This window comes from Chrysochloris asiatica, unplaced genomic scaffold, assembly GCF_000296735.1.
Source record: "Chrysochloris asiatica unplaced genomic scaffold, ChrAsi1.0 scaffold00092, whole genome shotgun sequence".
NCBI lineage: Eukaryota > Metazoa > Chordata > Mammalia > Afrosoricida > Chrysochloridae > Chrysochloris > Chrysochloris asiatica.
The window spans coordinates 2,591,935-2,613,409 of NW_006408610.1; the positions used below are offsets into that span (position 1 = coordinate 2,591,935).

Sequence of the window (21,475 nt, forward strand, 5' to 3'; positions counted from 1 at the left end):
GGGTTCACAGGAGTCTATTGAATGCTGTAGGGCTTAGCTTGCAGCTTCGTTGCTGTTTTCCCTCACTTCCTCTAATCGCTGATGAATGTGTTCACCAATCAGAGCGTGTATTTCCATTAAGTCTTAGTCTTGGAAGAGGATTTGCTCTGAGGGGACCCAACCACTTGCCTTGATGTCTCCTGGGTATAAAATGTAGTTTTGATAAAGGGTTCTGTGGCTTTAAAAAAAAAAAAGTTAAAAACCAGGGAACTTCTTTGAGTTGAACTCAATTGAGAGCATGTGAGATACAAGGAAGAACTTCCTGACTTTAAAGGAATCCAAATCAAGATCGATGTCAAAACCCCCTGGAACATGTCTTCCCTAGGTGGGGCAAGGTCTGAGGGCAGGGGGCAGAGCACAATTTCAGCTTCCTAGAGTCCTGGTGTGGCGCTGTGGGTTAATGTGCCAGACTGCAAAGCTATTTGAACTGCAAGGTCGGCAGTTCCTCGGAACTGCTCCTCGGAAACCCTAACAGGGTCACTACGGGTCGGAACCAACTCAAACAGCACTTAACAACAACAACAACAACAATGTCCAGATCTGGGGCTGCTACAGTCTCTCCAGCCCCACCATCCCACCCTGCCCTTCCTGCTACCAGATGGGACATTCCTGAGCATCCAAGTGGGCAAGAGCTTCGTGGTACCCCCACGTGCAGGCCCAAAGGCACCATTACTGTGCTGTCTATCACCCTGGACCACAAGCTGGGCATCGGAGAACCATCTGTAACCCTTAGCACGCTTCCACCATTGCTTAAGCTGTCCCCTGCAACTGGCTTTCCTTCCTTCTTTCTCCCCATCCTTCTAAGTTTCACTCCAGTCCCATTCCCCAGAGCCTTTTCCAACCATTCAGTTTTGCCTTTCTCCTGGGAGCTACCTTCCTCTCAGACAGGCCTTTCTCTCCTCGGCCTCCGTCCTCTGGCTCATGAGTGTCCTCACACTGTCACCTAGTAGATATGTGTGCACGTGCACACAGTGCTGCTCAGAAACCTGGTGTCCAGCACCTGAGCCAGAAGTTCCCCAGGAAACCCCTTATTTGGACATGGCCTGGCTTCACCATCATGGCAAGGCCTCTGCTTCACCGCTGGGGAGGTAGAGGGGGTTGAGGAGAGCAACTTCCGTTCCCACCTAGGAGTTACCCCTTCCTCCACCCACATGGCAGGAGAGGGCAGCTATAAATATCGGTTGTCCCAGGATGCTGATTCCCACGACACTGGCCCCTCCCCAACCCCTTTCCTTGTGCGCAGCAGCTGGGGCCCAGCCGGCTCTCCTGCAGCTGGAGGCTGGCCAGAGAGGCAGGCATCAGGCCCAGACACACACATACACACTCTCTCTCTTTCCACACTGGTCAGGAAAGGGACAGATCACCCTTTTTGGGTGTCTCAGAGCAGCTAAGCGTGAACCTCTACCCCCATCCCTGAGTCCTGACTCAGACCTCACTTCTCCCGCCTTTGAGTCCTCAGCTCGCAGATGGGGGAGCAGGGTGGAAGTATAATGGTGAAGAGCCGAGTTCAAGACCCTGGGATTCAGTTTCAGTGCCGCCACTGGCCAGCTGTGTGCCCTTGAGCAAGTGACTCTGAGCCTCAATTTCTTCTCTCTAAAACTCCATTGCTATCAAGTCAATTCCAGTTCGTAGTGCCCGTACAGGACAGAGGAAAATGGCCCCATAGGGCTTCCGTAGCTGTCATCTTTGCTGAAACAGACTGCTACATCTTTCTTCCAAGGAGCTTCTGGCGGGTTCCAACCTTTCCTTTAGCAGTTAAGTGCTTAACCATTGCTCCACCAGAGCTCTTTTCCTTCTCTCCAAATTAAGGATAAATAGTCCTGTCTTCTGTGGGTATTGAGGAATAAACAAGATTGTTATATGACGCTCTGCCTGAACTACGTGCTCTGTACCTGCTGGCTCCTGTGCTGGGGCAGAGCCAACAGTATGGGGACTCCCTGCTTTGAAATGTTTGAAAAAGGTTCCAAGGTAGAGAATTAGACACAGTGGCCCTCTGAGAGGGTCTGTGTGAGACAAAGTAATATAGACAAGGTGGACTGGGCCCCAGCCACTCTCCACCCACCCGGTGCCCTTCAGAAAAGGGTGGGGGGAGAGGGGAGGAGGTTGAGCTTCTCCATCTGTCTGGCTAGCCTGCTGAGGCCCACACACCTCTCCCATTACATGGAGAAAGGGTCTGTTTCCCCAAAGCGTCTAATAGCCCCTCAGCTGGAAATCGCTGAGCCTAGCACACAGCAGGAATCAATAAGTGTGTATTGAATGAATGAACAAATGAAACTCAGACCCTATCCCAAAAAGCAAGTAGGTAGGAGGAAGAGAATGCACAGACCTTTTTATGGAAGGGGGAGCCTGGACGGTTGTCTTTCGCCAACCCAGCTGTACTGCCCACAGGTTGCCCTGCTCTCTGCCAGCCCCTCAAGGGCCCCTTTCTGGAGCTAGGGCTGAAGGCCAGGACCCGGTGATGTCAGGTGACTCAACTACCGGAGCTACCATAGGGCTAGTCATTAAGCAGTGGTGACTGCCTCACATGGAGCAGAAATGCAGACAGAGCGGGGTAAGGGACCTCTGTGCTCTTGGAGCTGATGATGTATGAGAGCAAGGGAGGGGAGGGGAGCTGAGTCTGAGGAGGTAGCTGCAGAAGCAGAGAGCAGCCTGGGGCAGAGCCACCTGGAAGGATGCTCTGAAGTAAGGAAGTTGACCAGAGCCTGGGTCCCCAGGTTTAGATCCTAGTGTGTGGGCACCCTCTGCCTTCACCTCCATAGTCTCAACAGACTAATGGGCAGGGCCTGGCTGGTGCCCCAGATGTACACTAATAGAACCCAGGTGCCTGCCCCCATCTGAGGCTCAATCTCCACACTTCTGGGACCCATGTGTTTCCAGCTTTCTATCTGAAGCCCAGATGAGCCCCTCCAAGGGCGGGTGCTCAGATGGGGGCCTGTTCCTCTAACGGTTGTGTGACAGCAGCCGTAGCTAGGGGTACCTGGCTCTGCTGTGGGACTTTGGGCAAACCCTTATCCCTCTCTGGGCCCTCTGAGTAGAATTTTCAATCTCCAGTGTCATCTCTAAAATTCTGAACCCAAACGTCTTGGAGACAGGACAGGGGACTCTGCTTCTATCCAGAGAGAGCCTGGGCCACACAGCAAGGCATATTGGGCCTGGAGAGGCACTGACAGTCTAGCTTGCTGGGGCTCCCTGGCATTGAAAATCCGCTTCCTTAAGTTGGCACAGAGCCCTCAGCTCTCCCTGGCTGAGAGTGGTGATTCCTCCCCACCCCCGGTTCCCATCTTCCACCCCCTGGCCTCAGCCCTGGCCTGCCAAAAATAAACCCAGACCACCCCATTTCATACCAGCCAGACCCACCCAGCCCCTCCAAAGCCAATTGAGTCACTGCTTGGAGCTGTTCCTTTTTTTAACTGTCTGAGTCACCGGTTGTGGCTGTGTCTCCATGACACATGCCACAGCTCTGCAGCCACCCCACTGCCCCCAGCAGGCACAGCCAAGAGGGGGTTCGAACAGAGACTGGCAGCAGGTATGAGCCAGGCCTGGGAAACTCACCCCATAACAAGCTAGAGACCTGACCCCAGGAATCCTAGACCTGCTCCCTCTGCCCAATTTGTCAGGGATTTTGGTGATAGAGCCCATGTGTGTCAGCCCTGCCTCCAGTGGACCTAGCCCCCCCATCACCACCAACATTGCCAGACCTGGGCTTCTGGAGTGAAGGTTACAGAGATGCCTAATGTCCCACCTGAAGCCTAGTCAGACTCTGACCACACTGTATTCAGTACCATGAAGACCTCCTATGGGACAGAGACCCCCCACTTCAGATCTCCCCCTGCTCTCTCCCTCTTCACCCATACTATCAACTGGACGCAGACATGAAGAGTCATGTCTCCTTCAGTCTCTACTTCCTTCATCCCTCTCTCTCAATCTCTCCCATTTCTCTCTCCCCTGTTCCTGTCTCTCTGTCTCTCCTATCCTGACTCTGTCTCTGTCTCCCCCATCCTTGTCTTTCTAGCTCTGTCCCCCCTGTCTGTCTGGTCTTGCTCTTTCCTCATTTCCTCAGTCCGTTACACACTGCCTGTGGCAGTCTGGGTCTCTCCCTCTACAACTGGGACCTCACCCTCACCCCAGGTCCTGCTCTGCCTTCTCAGTAGACATAACAGGCCCTCACCTCCACCCAGTCCCATAAGGGACTTCTGGGCCTCAAGAGACCAATCCTGGGAGAAAATTTTCCATCCCCCTTACACAAGTCCTCCCCCCCCCCCACAAAGAAGGCTACATCCTGTCCCAGGGAATGTCAAGATCCCACAGGCACTTCCTTGGGGACTGAGAAAGGGAGACAGGGGGACAGGGGGCCTGGGAATGGCCCCCCCAGCCCCTGCTGGAGCAGAGTGGGAGCCTGCACAGCCTCAGTCCCATCCTCCTCCTGTCTGTGACCGAGGCCTCCAGCTATAAATAGGGGCTCTGATTCTGTTTTCTTTAAAAACAAGCACCAGACTCTCACCACAGACCAAGAAAAGCACTCCCCTGGTTGGGGCAGTCTTCTATCCCACCTTTCCCTGGGCCATTGTGTCCAGCGCCCTGCCTCTGGAGGGGAAAGGAGCATCAAGTTCCTAGATGTAGCATCCGACTCCCACCCCAGCCAGGTCACCTGGTGACATGTGACTCCTTCCCCAGGCCCTTGTGGTCCCTCCCTCTTTTCTTCCTATCTCCCTTCACCAAACTGGACCAACATGGTCCCCGAAGCTCCCAGTATTAATGAATAGAGGTACAATAACACAGCTCTCCACATTTCAGGTCTTGGTACTCCACATGCAAAGAAGGCACTATGGGCTACAGGAAGAGTCAGGAAAGACATCATCCTTGAAGGAGCATGAGGGCATTTCATAGGCAGAAGGCCCAGCCTGAGCAAAGGCTAGGGAGCAGGAATCTATCAGGTGAGGGTGGAGAGCAGCCCATGTTCTGGTGAGGCTGGCATGTGGGTGGGCATAGGAGGTGAGGCGCAGGAGTGAGGTCACCTGGGGCATTCAGAACTATGCTAGTGGGTGAGGCTTAATTCTGGGGCAGTGGGGAGCCACTGAAGACTTCCAGGCAGGGTGATTGAGTGACTTCTAGTGTGGCAGGTTAATGCTGGCTGCTGTTTGCAAAAAGAGACCGGGAATTCATCAAACCAGGCAAGGGAGAGTGGGGATCTGCTGTGTGGGACAGCACAGAGATGAGAGAAGCAGGGGCACTTTGAAGAACTTAAGGGGGAGGTTGATTGGACAGGATGATTAGTTGGCTGCAGGGTGGAGGAAGAGAGGAATCCAGAATGCCTCTCAGATTTCTACCCAGCATTGGGGGGGCACTTCACTGGGACTCAGGGAGGGATGATGCTGAGTCTGGTTTCTGAGAGGTTGGATTGGGGGTTTCTCTGGAGGTCCCTAGTGTTGTAAATGTCCAGGGAACACCGATGGGTCAGCCCAGAGCCCTGGAAAGTGGGTGCTGGAGACAGAGGTAGGTGCCTTCACCAGAATCAGTGTCTGAGAGAAGTGGGCTACAGAGAGTGTGGCATGGGGCCACAAGCATCCTAGGAGTTAGGCAGGTGAGTGTGCAAGGCAGTAGGAACCTGTTTGAGGAGGGGCCAGGTCTACCCAGGCAGGGAGGTCTCAGTCTGTAGATCTCGGAGGTCCTTGTCATGGAGGGCAGAGGACCTTCTGGCCATGTCCTTTTCTCAGGTCCCTAGCCCCTGCTGAAACACACGGCCAATGCCAGGGATCTGCTACTCTGTTGCCTGTGGCCAGACAGCACTGCCCAATTAAAAGTCCCGACGGAGCCAGGAGTCCTGGTGTAGCCAAGTGTCACTAGCATTTGATCCATTATTCTCCTAGATATTGACGTTTCCTCCCCAAGCACTTCCAGGTTAACCAGGAAGACTAAAGCCATTTAGGCCAGAGGTAGCTGTGTTGTACCGACTCTACTGACCACACCTTTCTTCCAGCTACTTCCTGCTGGGCTTGGTTGGCTAGGGGCCTGGCATGTGTCAATCTCCCCTTCCAGGTTCCCATTCACAAATGGGGAAACTGAGGCCAGAGAGCACATACGAGCATTTGGCTCTGAGTGAAGTGTGTATGCGTGTGTTGGGAGGTGTTTGCCTCAGTCTCCTGGACATGGGACTTCTGTTGGTAGGGTAGTCCCACCCCTCTCCCCTGTGTCTCATGTGGGGGAATTGAGTCCCAGAGGCAGCAGGGTCTTCTCCAAGACACATGCAGCCTGTCAGCACCAAACGGGGCCGCTGGCCGTCCAATGCAGGCCTCTGTCCAGACCAACAGTCATTGCTTCCACTGCCCTCCCCCACCCCCAGCTCACATACTCACTGTCTCCGAGCCCAGCCTACCAGGCTGCAGGAAGCCCTGGGATACCTCCCCAGCGGTCCTGCCCTTAGCGGTTTCTTGTCCCCAAACTGGGGCCAGACTTGGAGATGAGCAAGAGGTTTCCCAGCTCTGGACTATACCCAGGAGAGCCTGGTCATCAGACTCCTAGGGGCAGGCTTGCCCACCCTGGACAGAGCCCAGACCCCCACCTCTCTGCCCTCTGCCCTGGCCTCCAGGCCCCCAATCCCAGGGACTAGCACTTTTTGCTGATTTCTGGAATATGCTACCCCCAGCCAAGCACCAGAAGAAGGTCTCTCCCTAGTCAGGCCGGCCTCAAGCCGGACCCCAGCCAGCTACACGGAAGAGGCTGAGGCTGCCAAACCGCCCATCGAAAGCAGATGCTTTTCCCTCCCTCCCTCTCTCCCTCCCACCTTCACCCCAACCCTAACTGAGGGAGCCCCAGGGACAAGAAAGGAAAGAGCCCCAGGCAGGAAGCCAGCTCTCACACCCTCCTCCCGCTGGAGCCATCAGCCCTGGGCAGATGCTCCACTTCCGATTCACACGCAGCCACCAAGCCCCCACCCTTGCTCTGTGTGCAGACTCCCACATAGCACAGGCCCCTCTTTAACACCCACAGCCCCAGCTCTGAGTCAGACCCACCAGGACTTGAGTCCCAGTTCTGCCACTCTTCACCCCATGAAGCCCAGGGGACTGCTTGTTTGAGCCTCAGTTTCCTCACCTGTGACATGAGAGATTCCTCACAGGGTCCCCTGCTGGGAATAGGGATTAGAGCAGACCCAGTGCTGGGTGAGGACCCCTTATTCTGTCTCTTCCCTGCTAGAGACTCTACTCCAGCCCAGGACCATTAAAGGGAGGGTCCCCATCTCCTCTAGGGCCTGGAAATCCACCCATCTCCTGTACAAGAGGAAAATTATAAGGCAGGGAAAAGCCTCTTGGAATCGCACCCCACCCACAGCAGCCCCACCCCTCCTTGCCTTAGGCCTGGAGAGCAGTAGAGCTTCCACAAAGACTCCATTGAGGGCCCCCCCCATTCCTCCTCCTCTTACCCCTCCGGCCTGGCTGGACTCTGTGGGCTGCCTCTTCCAGCAAAACCTCTCATTTTCCCTCCTGCTTCCTCTGCACCCCACGTGGCCCCAGGGCTGGGACGAGTGGCTGGAAGCCCAGACACCAGCCCTTCTCCCCACTCACCCTCATGTTCAGCACCTACCGCCCCACCTACCGCCTGCTTCCTCTCCACCTTCCAGAGAGAATCCCTAAATCAGAAATGGTGCCCTTCCAGACAGGTGGCTCAGGCATTTGGTCAGAGGGCCAGTAGCTAGGGCCCATAACTGGACCAGAGCTCAGTCAATAGCTGGGGAAATTGTTTTCCTGTCCTAACTACCCCAGAAAGACACCCAAACCCTAAATGTGAGTCTAATCACTCAAAAAGGGATGCAGACCCCACCCCGGCCCCCCAGCAGAGGTTCTGCAGACTTTAGCTGAGAAGCCATCTGCCCCTAAACACTTCCATGTCTGGTGTTCCCCTACTTTGTACCCTACTGGCTGAGGCATCATCGCCTGAGAGCAAGGTGGACGTTCTTTTAGGTTCTGTGTGACTGACTCATCTGCTGTTGTCAATACTGTCATCAAGTAATCTATCGACTAATGTCAAACTGCAGCTTCAGGAGCACGTACTTAGTGGCCCAGTAGGATGGCCCTAGGTGGTAGAATCCAAGTGTAGAATCAGGGAGGCAGGAGAGCTAGGGACCTGCAGGCAGTGAGCAACTCCCATGCTGCTGCCTTGGCAACTGAGAAGCCATCTAGCCTCAGCGCTCATGACCCCAGGTCACTGCTGAGCAGGTATCTTGTCCCTTTGGTTTGAGCTGAAGTCTGTTCCCTGGGCCCCCTCTATAGCTGGGGTTCAAGGCCGGGGCTGACCTTCCACTGACTTGTCCATTCTAATAGTATTTGCTGGGCATCTACTCTGGTCAGGCAGAGTCTCCCGCCACCCCCATCCCCCACCTACTCAGTGAGTGCACCGTCTCCTAGAGGAGACACACACCCACAAAACCCATAGACAATGACAAGATGGTGCCCTGCATACGTTGTCATACTTGGATGAAAAACCACTAAGATGCTGCAGGAGCGTGGAGGCAGGGGCCTAACATTGGCTGGTGGGAATGGGGCTAGAAGATATCTGAAGTGAGAAAAGGATGAGATGCTGGGTGGAGGAGAACGGGGCGGTGTTCAGGCAGAGGGAGCAGCATGTTGCAGGGGGCTGGAGGCTGAAGAACATAGCCCTGTTTGGAGAAATGGTGCGTATTGGGAACTTGGGGTGAGAGAAATGAGGTTAGAAGGGTGGACAGAACCAGACAGCACTGATTGTGCCATGTTCTAGAGCCTAGATTTTCTTCTAAGGGAGCACTGAGGGGCCACCTTGTTGCCTTGAACTACTTCTCATTTCTGGTGGCGAATGTTGTTAATTGCCTTGGAGTCAGTTCCAACTCACAGTGACCCTGCATAGGGTTTCTGAGGCTGTACACCTTTCTCCCTGGTGGACAATGGGCAGAAGGAAGATTGGAGGTTGGAGATCATGAGACGTCTACTGCAGCTGCCCTGACAAGCGATGGTGGTAGCCAGGAGACAAGGGTGGCAGGCCATGAGAAAGGTAGCTCCCCAAGCAGGTGATAGGTAGGGACTGCAAGCCATGATGACCTCCTGACTGTGAAGAAAGGGGAGTCATCAGAGATGATACCTCGTTTCCAGTTTGGGTGGCCCATGAATGGATGGAAGTGCCCACAAATGAGTGAACAAGGGAGGAGAACATGATTAGGGGTAGGTTTGGGATGGCTGCGCTTTGTGGAGGGTATGGTGAGGAAGAGATACAAGAAGGGACAGCTTCTGCCTGGTCCAGGGAGCCAAGGAGGCAGATGTGGTTTGGAGGAGGCCTTTAGTCATTGTCTAGAACCAAACTGGAGACCCCACGCACCACATGCCCACACTCCCTAGCACATCACGCAGACACGCTGCATGTGCACACATGACATGACTGACACTTACCTATGCTCCTGCACACACGTGTACTCAAGCTCGCCTGCGTGCTGCCCATTGGGGACATTCTCCCCAGGGCCAAGTTCTCAAATCAGTCCTAAAGGGCAGCAGGCAGTGCACAGAGCTTTAGTCCGGCAGGCTCTGGGGCCACTGTGTAGCTCTGGTTCTAAATCAGAGAGAACTTTCCAGCCACCTCAAAGGGTCCCAAGCAACAGAGCTGGCATAGAGAAAGCAAATCCCTTAGAGAGGATCTGGCCTGAGGTCTGGAGAGTCTGGGTGACCTTGGGGAGGCCCGGGATGCTGCTTGGCCACCTGACCACCCTGCTCTCACACAGGACTGGCATTCAGCCCCTAGTGGGCCACCATGCACACATCCATGAGGGGGACAGAGAACCCTTCATCCCTGCCTAGACCCTCCCAGAGCACTCCACCCCCAACCTCCTCAGATTCCCTTGGCAGGAAGACTCTCCCCGCCTCACTTCTACCTGCCCAGACATGAAGCCAGGAGCTGCCACCTCTGGTGCCGGACCCCCCAGGGGCTGTGGTAGAGAACTTCAAGAGCAGGACCTTTGTCCTCCCTGCCTTGCTGACTGGGTACTCTCTTCTCCTCTCCCCTCCTATCCACAGCAGTAGGTTTACTGCCAACATCCCACCTTCTCTGTCATTTTTTCCCCCTCCTTCATTTCCTTCCTCAGGCTTGGGCTGTATCCCTGGGTTCAGTCTTTGTGGATGAGAGCACTTTTTATTCCTCATTCTTAGCTTAAATCTCTTTTTCGGTTGGTTGGTTCTCCCTTTCCATCTCTCTCTCTGCATTATTATATGTGGGAATGAGTGAATGAGGACCCTCTCTTCTCTCCTCATCTACCTCTTACCTCCTGCCCCATCTTGGTAGCACTGAGTGACTTCCGCCACATACAGCGTGCCCAGGTCTCCCAGCCCGGGCCTCAGCTGTACGCCTGGGTACTCCTCACTCATCATCCCACCGGGGCAGCTCTGGGTTCCCAGATTTTCTCCCTTATAAAGTCAGACAGCAGCAGACACCCAGGAATGCTACTGTTGCCCATGACGCATGCTGGCTGCGGGCCCGCCTGACTGCCCCCAGGCAAACAGGAATGCAGCAGGACCTGAGCAAATGGTTAGATTGCCAGGGAGTGGGGTGGGGTGCCTAAGTGAATGGGCATCAGGCAGGTGGCAGGGCCTGGGATGGCAGCCCTCCTTCTGCTTGTCCACTTGCTTCTCCTCGGGAACTTCAGTGTACTTGTCTGCAGAGCGAAAGCTGAGCTCCCGACTGCAGGCATGGGCTGTACGGAACTTTTGAAATTGTGGACTTAGCACCCAAGGAGTGGGAGACCAAGAGCTGAGGAGGCAAGAGGTCCCAGGCCTGTGGTGCTCCTAAGAATAGCCAGGAAGGGGCAGGGATACCCATGGAGGACCAAGACAGAGATAGGAAGCAAAGGGGACATGAGGGAAGCACAGTCCAAATGGTCAGCCCCCCAGATTGGACAAGTACCTGTGCTTGAGACCTACCTCTGGCCTTTGAAGGGTGAGGGGACCAATGGGCAAAGGTGCTCCAAGCATGAGGACCCCTTTTCCCAAGAACCTGCTAACAGGCAGAGGTTCGGACATTACAGTGGAGTAAGCCACATGCTTGGGGCCTCCGGGGGCAAGGCCAGGACCCCATGGACACACTCTAGGAATGTCCCCTAAGAAGCCGGAAGCTGGCAGGCGTCTTGCTGAGGGTCATTGACTTAGGCTTCACCCCGTCTGAGCCCATCTCCCCATTGAAAAATGGTGTTGACAGGGAAGGGAGGACACAAGCTTTTCCTGTGCCCCCAACCCTAGGTCTCAGGAAAAGGATGGAGTTGCCCCACCCTGGGACCCAGACAGCAGTGCCCTGTTCAAGGGGAGAAAGGGTAGGAAGCTGGGAGACGTCTCCACCTTCAGCAAACCTCTTATATGGGAGCCAGGAACCCTCCAAGAACACACAGCCCTTTCATGGAGCCAGGCCCCACCAAGTAACGGCAGGCGGGCACTGAGGGGCAGGATGGGCCTGGGCACAATTACTGCTCTGTCCTGGCAGCTCCCAGCCCACACGCGCGCGCACACAAACACACAGCCTTACGCAAACCCAAAACGCACACCCACCAGCCACCCACACACTTGCACACACATGCAAATACACATGTTCACAGCCCTATCCACTGTGTACCCAGGCATGCTGGCACTCTTTCTGACCCCACCCCAGGGCCCTTGGGGCATCTTGCACCAACCATTCCAAAGGGCTTCCTGCTACCCAGGCAGTCCACACCATTTAGCCTCTGCACAGCCATATTTAAAAGCAGATGCCTTTCCTGGAAGAGATCTCCAGGACTAATTCGTATAGACAGGAGAAGAAAGAGGTATGTATAATGAACCCATTATACAGAATGGTAACACTGAGGCCCAAACTAGGCCCCTTCTCCTGTCCTGGTGGTGTGATGAACCATGGGTCTTTCTAACCCTGGAGAGTCAGGAACGGGTCTCCATCCTGCACTGTTCCTCACTCCCCGAGTCCCCCCAAAACCAGACCACTAAGCTGTGGGTTAATACAGTGGACAGCAAGGTCAGTTTGAACCACAAGGTCAGCAGTTCAAACTCACCATCCGCTCCTCAGAAACCCTACACAGGGTCACTATGAGTCAGTACCGACTTGATGGCACTTAACAACAACAACAAAGCCTAGCTTGGCTCATGCTACTTTCCCCTCTACTCCTCTGCCTTCAAGTTGTCCTGAGCCTTCGGTGGGCGAGGGGGCAGAAGTCCTCCCCTGCCCACTCAAGGGAGTCCTCCCTGTGCCCCCTGCCAATTTCTCACTCAGCCTCACTGCCCTCTTCTGAGACTTTCCATTCTCCGCCCTCTCTGCCCCTCTGCCCCACCGTCACCTCTCCCAGGAAGCCCTCTGGGATTGACTTCTGGTTCATAGCTTCTCTGTCCTGTGCCCTCTCTATAGTCACCACTCTCAGGAGAGGATTCTGGATTCTTGCAACTGCAGTCTGAGGAGCCAGAAAGAGAGGCAAAAGGAGGAGTCCAGGAGGTTGGGGGGAGAGTGGGGGGATTGGCCATGTCAGAGTTTCCGAAGCCCAGTCCAGGGAGGCATCAGAGCCGTCTTTTGGGATCAAGGGGCTGCCTGGCCTGCATGCTCACAGCAGCACAAGGCAGCCTGTGTGAGCCCTTTCCCGCCCAGCCCCACAGGAAACAGCAGGGCCCAGCCCCTCAATGGGCCCATTCAGACCCCAGCTCTCTGGAAAGTCACTCTGCTTCCTGCCAGCCTCCTACCTTGGCCTGGAGAACTAGGCTCAAAAGTCTGCCGCTCTCCAATCAGGGATTTGGGTGGCCATGAACTTCAGAGCCCTGAACTTGGCCATGCTTCGAGGGTTTCTATACAGTTTAGTGGAGGGGAGTGTGCCTGGGTAGGTGGGTTCACTCCAGCAGTGGGAAGGGGAGCCTGGTATATAGTGTTGGTCTCTTTCTGTGGTATAAATAGTCTACCTTGGGCAATATCACCTGATTCACAGAGTTCCTGAAGATTTAACAATCAGCCAGCTGCTGTGAGTCTGCTTCAACCCCCCACTGTGTGTGTGCTGGGGGTGGGGCTGTTCCATCTTGCAGGGGCCACGTGTCCCTAGTCTCTGTACTGTGGCTGACCACACTTAGTGTGCTGTGGTTTCGTCTTAAGAATCAATGTCCTGCAGATAAGACTCTCCTGTAGGTGCCTGCCACCCGCCAGTTCCTTGCTCTGTTCCTCCTTGGCACCGAGAGAGTTTTGCAGTTCAAATTTGATTTCCAGACAGGGTTAGCTTTCCAGGCAGGGTTCTGGTGTTGCCAGCAGGTGTTGGTGAGAGATAACTAGAGGGGATTTGAGCTCAGCCCCAGGAAGACGATTATCAGCCTTGGCCATCCCTCCCAGTGGTTGTTTCTGCCCTTTAGAAAGAAACACAAGCCGCTGTTGCTGCTTCCTTGGGCGGCTGTCAGCTGGCTCAGGCTGGCCAGGGACCAGAGCATGTGTGGCTGGGACCAGAGCATCCCTATCAAAGCCATCAGTCTTTGCTTACTCACATGAGGCTCAGGGAGAGCCCCACAAAGATGAGTCACCTTCTTAACCCTTTTCTGTCTGCCTCCAGCCCTGGATGTCTAGGGGACAGAGTCAAAATTACCTTTGGCCAAAGAGTCCCCGGTGGTACATATAGCTAAGTGCTTGACAACTAGCCTAAAGGTTGGCAATTCAAAGCCACCCAGAGGCACCTCGGAAGACAGACCAGGCAATCTGCTTCCAAAAGGTCTCAGCCTTGAAAACAGGTATGGACCAGTTCTACTCAAGACACACAGGGCCAGCGTAACTCAGTGTCCACTTGAAGACAAATCACAACAACAGCCTTTGCAAAAGAAATAAACCAGAAAGTGTGGCCGCAAGCTGGAGGTTGAGGAAGGCTAGTGTCAGGAAACTGCCTAAGGTAGCAATGTGTAAAAGGAGTCCAAAGGGGACCTTATATAGAGGCCACTGACCCTGTGCAAACCCAAATGTTGCCTGCTGCCCTGGGAGGCCCTCTTTGTTCTGCCGAGTACACACTGCCCCACCACCACCACCACCACCACCCCTTTCAGCCCCTGGTTTGGCCTGGAAGAAGCAGGAACTCAGCTGTTCTCATCCTGGGCTTCTTCTCCTCAGTGGAAACAATGGGACCAGATCTGACCATTCACCCGGAACCACTAAGAACTCTACAGCAGGAAGCAATATGGGGGGCGGGGGGGACCATTTGGGGTCTAGCACTGCTCATGGTCTCCATTCTTTGCTTCTTAGAGGACTTAGGCCAACCAGTTGCCACCACACACACACATACCACCTGCCCAAGGGTAGCTAGGAATCTGGCTTGAGAGAGGAGCATGGATGCATTGGTTGCCATCTCAGCATGACCACTGGGCACTAGCCATGACCTCAGACAGCCCATGGAGGTGGGTATACCACAGCACGTGCTATTCAGGAGCCCTCACATAAGGACAGTTAGAAGGAATTTGAGTGGGATCCGTTTAGGATAGGAATGATTCTGCTTTGAGATGTGACCCCAGGCCAAGTGATCAGACCAGTGAGGTTTCCCTTTGAGCCAAGGTGGGGCCAGACCCAGGACAGAGACTCCACTGAGCCCCAGGAGAAGAGCCCATCTGGCTGAAGCATCTGGCTCCAGGAACTTCCAAGAAAGAGGCCTAAATTGCTAGGAATTGCTGGGTTCTGGCCTCTTTCAGAGAGCCAAGATTTGGTCCAGACACAAGGTATCAGGACCAAGGAAGAGCTGGGATCTGCCTGATGTCAATAGAATAGAACCACGTATGAGAACCAGGAAGCTGTACCAGCATGGAGCCCCCTCCTTGCAGCCCACTCACCCACCTCTGAAGCATCAGCTTCTTCCAGGCAAGAGTCAGAGCCATGACCACAGCTTCCTCTTGCACACAGCTTCCTTCTTCGGTGAGAACCACCTAGAGGTACCTGTGGCCATGGCCTTGACCGACATCCACCTACAGCTGCAGTTCTCCACACCCCAGCCCGAAGCCCTCCTACTCCTGGCAGCAGGTCCAGCTGACCACCTCCTGCTGCAGCTCCATGACGGACACCTGCAGGTCAGTGACATCCCGGGGACCCAGGGACACCTTCTCGAACTTTCAGTGGGAGTTACTTTCACCTTCCACTTTGACCTGCAGGAGAGAGTCTCAAAGTTCTCTCCTGCAAAAAGGCTAATACCCACATCCCTGAAAGTGACTTTCTGTGAAGTGAATTGGCTGTGCCCTCCTGCTCTCTCCATGCTCAGGGTTCACCACAACCATGGCAGATTGTGCTCTGACCACAATGAAGTACTTTCAGTTCCTGCCGCCTGGTACATCCCTCACCCGGCCTCTCCCCTCACCTGCTGAACTCCAGCCTCTCCTTGAAGTCAGCCTGGACGGGTTGTCCCCTGATGCTCCTCTGGGCTTGATTCCCTGTCCTGGGCTCCCAGCAGCCCGTCTGCATATCACCCTGTATTCCCATGATCCATTGATGATGGTCACTGTATCCAGACTGCTCTCTTAAATTTCCTAATTCCCCATTTCATTGTTCAGGTTGTCCCCTGGTACTCCTCTGGGCTTGATTCCCTCTCCTGGGCTCCCAGCAGCCCCTCTGCACATCACCCTGTATTCCCATGATCCATTGATGATAGTCACTGCATTCACACTGCTCTCTTAAATTTCCTAATTCCCCATTTCATTGTTCAAGTCACCATAAGCTTTATTGGCCAGGCATTTTCTGGCTCCCTCTTGAGCCTTCCTCCTGACCATGAAGAGTTTTGAGAATTCTAGTGGTTTTGAGAAGTCTGTTGATAGCAGTGGTTGTTGGTGTTGAGTAGATTCCAACTCAGGGCAAACCTGTTGTGCAGAATAGGGTTGGGACCTTTCAAACTGATCTCCAGGTATGTCTTCCTGGGTGTTTCTTCTGGGTGGGTTTGAAAATCTAACCTTCCGATTAGAAGGATTAGTAATCCAGTGCCACCTAGGGACTCCTCTGGGTCTTCTCATTGTTGTTGTTAAGTGTCTTCGAGTGGGTTGCGACCCTGTATAACTGGTGAGCTGGAACCACCAACCTGCGGTTCAAACCAACTTTTCAGTTCAAGGCATTAACCCACAATGCCACACCAGGACTCTGGGTCTTACCCAGTCCAAATTTGAGGATCCATCTGCTTCCACACCCCATTGTAATTCCCTGATCAATCTGCTGCTACTGCTATTGCTTCTCATTGCCACAAGGTGTCACTGTTGAAGACTGGCAGGTACAGTCTTTTGCTGAAGCTGTTGTTCTCTGTCAGGTACAATGATGCCACCTTAAGTACCTCTGTTCCTTACTGGGATTCCCAAGGTCATCATTCCCAGTGTTCTGCTCTCTCGGCTCCCATTTTTTGCCATCCTCCAGGCTTCTGTCTGGTTGTGGGAGTGCCATGCCAGAGCTAGTTCTGGTATCATTATCATGGACCCAGAACCATGTCCTCTTCCCTCCTCCTACCCCAGAGCAGGAGCTTTTCTCTCCTAAACCTTCGAAGCACTGTGTATCTGATTGAACTCCCTGTTCCTGAAGAGTGGGCCTCGCTGCCCTTGGTGACCAACTTGGGAACTCACCAGCGGAGTCCCAGGTGCCCACTATTCCAGAAGGGGAATCTTTCTGAATTCCAAGTGATTTTCTGGTACCTCTTACCCAAAGAAAGAAGAAACGAGTAAAAAACATGAGTTGGATTTCTACAAGGGTAACTTGCTATATATCAGTTCCATGTGGGCAGGGACCATATCTGATTCTTACTGGGGTTCCCATCACCCAGCCAGGCCTGGCATAGATGGGCTTTGGGGCATGGGTATCAAGTAAAGGGTTAGCAGAAGGGAGAAAGGGGTGCCATGAGGAGCCCTTACCCTAAGTCCTCTGCTCTGGGGACCCCAAGTGTGTGGTGCTCTCTGTGCTTTTATGGAGAAGTGATAGACTGAAGGTGCTCTCCTCTTCCCTCACTGTCTCTCTCTCTCTCTCCCTAGGTCAGACTTGTCCTGGGCCATGAGGAGCTCAGGCTGCAGACCCCAGCAGAGATGCTGCTAAGTGACTCCATCCCTCACACCGTGGTGCTAACTGTGGTGGACAAATTGGCCACGTTGTCAGTCGATGGGCAGCTGAACATCTCAGCCCTAGCCCCGGGAACCTCCCTGGAAGTCCCCTATGGGCTCTTCCTGGGAGGCACTGGGAGTCTTAGCCTGCCCTACCTAAAGGGAACCAGCCGCCCTCTCAGGGGTTGTTTCCATACAGCCACCCTCAATGGTCGAAGCCTCCTCCGGCCATTGACCCCAGACGTACATGAGGGCTGTGCTGAAGAGTTTTCCGTTGGTGATGATGTGGCCCTGGGCTTCTTGGGGCCCCACTCTCTGGCTACCTTCCCTGCCTGGGGCACACGGGACGAAGGCACCCTGGAGTTTACACTCACCACACAAAGCCAGCAGGCACCCCTGGCCTTCCAGGCAGGTGGCCGGCGTGGGGACTTCATCTACGTCGACATATTTAAGGGCCACCTGCGGGCCATGGTGGAGAAGGGCCAAGGTACCGTATTGCTCCACAACAGTGTGCCTGTGGCCGATGGGCAGCCCCATGAGGTCAGTATCCATATAGATGTTCACCAGCTGGAAATCTCCGTTGACCAGTACCCCACACGGACTTCCAATCGAGGGATTCTCAGCTACCTAGAGCCACATGGCAGTCTCCTCCTCGGGGGCCTGGATGTGGAGGCCTCTCGCCTCCTCCAGGAACACCGCCTGGGTCTGGCCCCTAGCACTGTCAATGCCTCCCTGCTGGGCTGCATGGAGGATCTTAGCGTCAATGGCCAGAGGTGGGGGCTCCGGGACGCCTTGCTGACTCGCAACATGGCAGCCGGCTGTAGGATGGAGGAGGAGGAATATGAGGAAGATACCTATGGCCCATATGAAGCCTTTTCCACCCTGGCACCTGAGTCTTGGCCCACCATTCTGCTGCCTGAGCCCTGCATGCCTGAGCCTGGGCTGCCTGCTATCTTTGCCAATTTCACCCAACTGCTGACCATCAGCCCGCTGGTGGTGGCCGAGGGTGGCACAGCCTGGCTTGAGTGGCGGCATGTACAGCCCAGCCTGGACCTGAGCGAGGCAGAGCTGCGCAAATCCCAGGTGCTGTTCAGCGTAAGCCGAGGGGCGCGCCACGGCGAGCTAGAACTGGACATACCGGGCGCCCAGGCACGAAAAATGTTCACCCTACTAGATGTGGTGAACCGCAAGGCCCGCTTCATCCACGATGGCTCTGAGGACACCTCTGACCAGCTGGTGCTAGAGGTGTCTGTGACGACTCGGGCAATGGTGCCCTCCTGCCTGCGGAGGGGCCAGACCTACATCCTGCCCATTCAGGTCAACCCAGTCAACGACCCACCCCGCATTGTTTTCCCACACGGCAGCCTCATGATGATCTTGGAGAACACACAGAAGCCGCTGGGGCCTGAGGTTTTCCAGGCTTATGACCCAGACTCAGCCTGTGAGGGTCTCACCTTCCAGCTTCTCGGTAACCCCACAGGCCTCCCTGTGGAGCGCAGAGACCAGCCTGGACAGCCAGCAGCCGAATTCTCCTGCCTGGAACTGGAGACGGGCAACCTCGTCTACATCCACCGCGGCGGCCCTGCACAGGACCTGACGTTCCGGGTCAGTGACGGGCTGCAAGCCAGCCCCCCAGCCACCCTGAAGGTCGTGGCTGTCCGGCCAGCCATCCAGATCCGCCACAACACAGGACTCCACCTGGCACAGGGCTCTGCTGCACCCATCTTGCCTGCCAACCTGTCGGTGGAGACCAATGCGGTAGGGCAGGCTGTCAGTGTACTATTCCGGGTCACTGGAGCCCTGCAGTTTGGCGAGCTGCAGAAGCAGGGGGCAGGAGGTGCAGAGGGGACAGAGTGGCGGGCCGTGCAGGCCTTCCACCAGCGGGACATAGAGCAGGGCCGCGTGAGGTACCTGAGCACTGACCCGAAGCACCGCACTGAGGACGCCATGGAGAACCTGGGCCTAGAGGTGCAGGTGGGCCAGGAGACCCTGAGTAACTTCTCCTTTGCAGTGACCATCCAGAGAGCCACAGTGTGGCTGTTGCGGCTTGAACCTCTGGATGCTCTGAACACCCGGCAGGAGACCCTCACCACCGCCCACCTGGAGGCCACCCTGGAAGGGGCAGGCCCAAGCCCCACCTCCTTCCACTACGAGGTGGTTCAGGCCCCCAGGAAGGGGAATCTTCGGCTAAAAGGCACGAGGCTGTCAGACGGGCAAGGCTTCACCCAGGATGACCTGCAGGCAGGGTGGGTGACCTATGGGGCCACAACACGCGCCTCGGAGGCAGTTGAGGACACCTTCCGCTTCCGAGTCACAGCTCCACCACACTTTTCTCCCCTCTACACCTTCTCCATCCACATCGGCGGTGACCCCAATGCTCCTGTCCTCACCAACGTCCTCCTCTCTGTGCCCGAAGGTGGCGAGGGCATCATCTCTGCTGACCACCTCTTTGTCAAGAGCCTCAACAGTGCCAGCTACCTCTATGAAGTCATGGAGCGACCTCGCCATGGGCAGTTGGCATGGCGGGACACACAAGACAAGGGCACCGTGGTGATGTCTTTCACCAATGAAGACCTGCTCCGTGGCCGACTAGTCTACCGGCATGACAACTCTGAGACCACTGAAGATGACATCCCATTTGTGGCTACCCGACAGGGCGAGGGCAGTGGTGGCACGGCCTCGGAGGAGGTCCGAGGTGTCTTCCGTGTGGCCATCCAGCCCGTGAATGATCACGCCCCTGTGCAGACCATCAGTCACGTCTTCCATGTGGCCCGGGGTGGGCAGCGGCTGTTGACTACAGATGATGTGGCCTTCAGTGACTCGGACTCAGGCTTTGCTGACGACCAGCTTGTGCTGACCCGGAAGGACCTCCTCTTCGGCAGTATTGTGGCTGTAGATGAGCCCACACGACCCATCTACCGCTTCACCCAGGAGGACCTCAGGAAGAGGCGAGTCCTGTTCGTGCATTCGGGGGCCGACCGTGGCTGGATCCAGCTGCAGGTGTCCGACGGGCAGCACCAAGCCACCGCTCTGCTCGAGGTGCAGGCTTCCGAGCCCTACCTCCGCGTAGCCAATGGCTCTAACCTAGTGGTCCCTCAGGGGGGCCAGGGCACCATCGACACAGCTGTGCTCCACCTGGATACCAACCTAGACATCCGCAGCGAGGATGAGATCCGCTACCACGTCACATCTGGCCCACGCTGGGGACAACTGCTCCGAGCCGGCCAGCCAGTCACGGTCTTCTCCCAGCAGGACCTGCTGAGCGGGGTCATCCTCTATAGTCACAATGGCAGCCTCAGTGCCCGTGACACCCTAGCCTTCTCTGTGGAGGCAGGATCTGTGCAAACAGATGCCACCCTACAAGTGACCATTGCCCTAGAGGGGCCAGTGCCCCCACTGCACTTGGTCCAACACAAGAAGATCTATGTGTTCCAGGGAGAAGCAGCAGAGATCAGAAGGGAACAGCTGGAGGTAAGAGGCTAGGGTTGGTCAGCAAGGATATAGGCCAGGTGGAGGGAACTTTCTATCCCTGGCCATGTGTGTATGTTTTAGGATGTGATCTCTTGTTTGAGGATATACTGCTTTGGGTAGGCACTGATACGTGTGTGTTGTATTTATAAGGGTCCTGAGGAGTTTATATGTTGTGTGTATGTCTGCCTGTGAGTTATGTGTTTCTCCACATATCATGTACACACATGTTCAGGCTGTGTGGCTAAACAGACAATCCCAGGCTTCATGCAGACCCACCGAATGTCCAGTGTAGAGCCTAAGAATCTGTATTCTATTAAGCTCCCTGGGAAGTTGTCATGAGGACTGTTGGCTCTGAGGACTGTTGACTGTGGAGATGGCTTGACTCGTCCTCAGGTTCCTGTGTCCTTAGCTCTTTTCTCTGGACCAGAACTGAAAGGGAATGACAAGGACACCTGACCGTAGGAACCTCACAGAGCAACCCTGGCCTTCCAGCAGGCTCACTGACTTACTGTGCGATCTTAGGCCAATTCCTTGCCCTCTCTGAGCTTCATTTCCTGACAATTTCAGAGGCCCTTCTGGTTCTGGCTGTCTGGACTTTGAGGCAAACTAGGACTACACATGTCTGCTGTCAGGAAATCTTTGCCTTGATGGAAGCAGCTTTTGAGGCAAGCTTAGAAGGGTCCAGGATGTCGATAGAATAAAGTGGGGCAGGGTATTCTAGGCAGAGAGGACAGCCTGGTAAGAGACTCAAATTCAAAAATATGAGTTCAGAGGTGATGTGTAGCTTTTAGTGACTGGACCATCACGTGAGGTCCATAGGGCTGATAGTATAGGAGCCTGTGGCTCTGAGAAAGATGGTGTGCCCCTGGTGGTGAATGGTAGCAACAGCAGGGAAAGAGGAAGGAGGCGCTGAACAGAGAAGG

The 21,475-nt window shown here is 55.0% G+C and overlaps 1 protein-coding gene across 1 annotated transcript in view; it reads left to right on the forward strand.

The window, feature by feature from the left end:
• The window catches only part of CSPG4 (chondroitin sulfate proteoglycan 4), a 36,214-nt gene that overhangs the window by 6,191 nt on the left and 8,548 nt on the right, over positions 1-21,475 (forward strand). Inside the window, exons 4-6 of the mRNA XM_006866562.1 lie at positions 638-761; positions 14,847-15,089; positions 17,016-20,552. Of these exons, the coding sequence (XP_006866624.1) occupies positions 638-761; positions 14,847-15,089; positions 17,016-20,552 (3,904 nt within the window). The remainder of the gene's footprint in view (positions 1-637; positions 762-14,846; positions 15,090-17,015; positions 20,553-21,475) is intronic.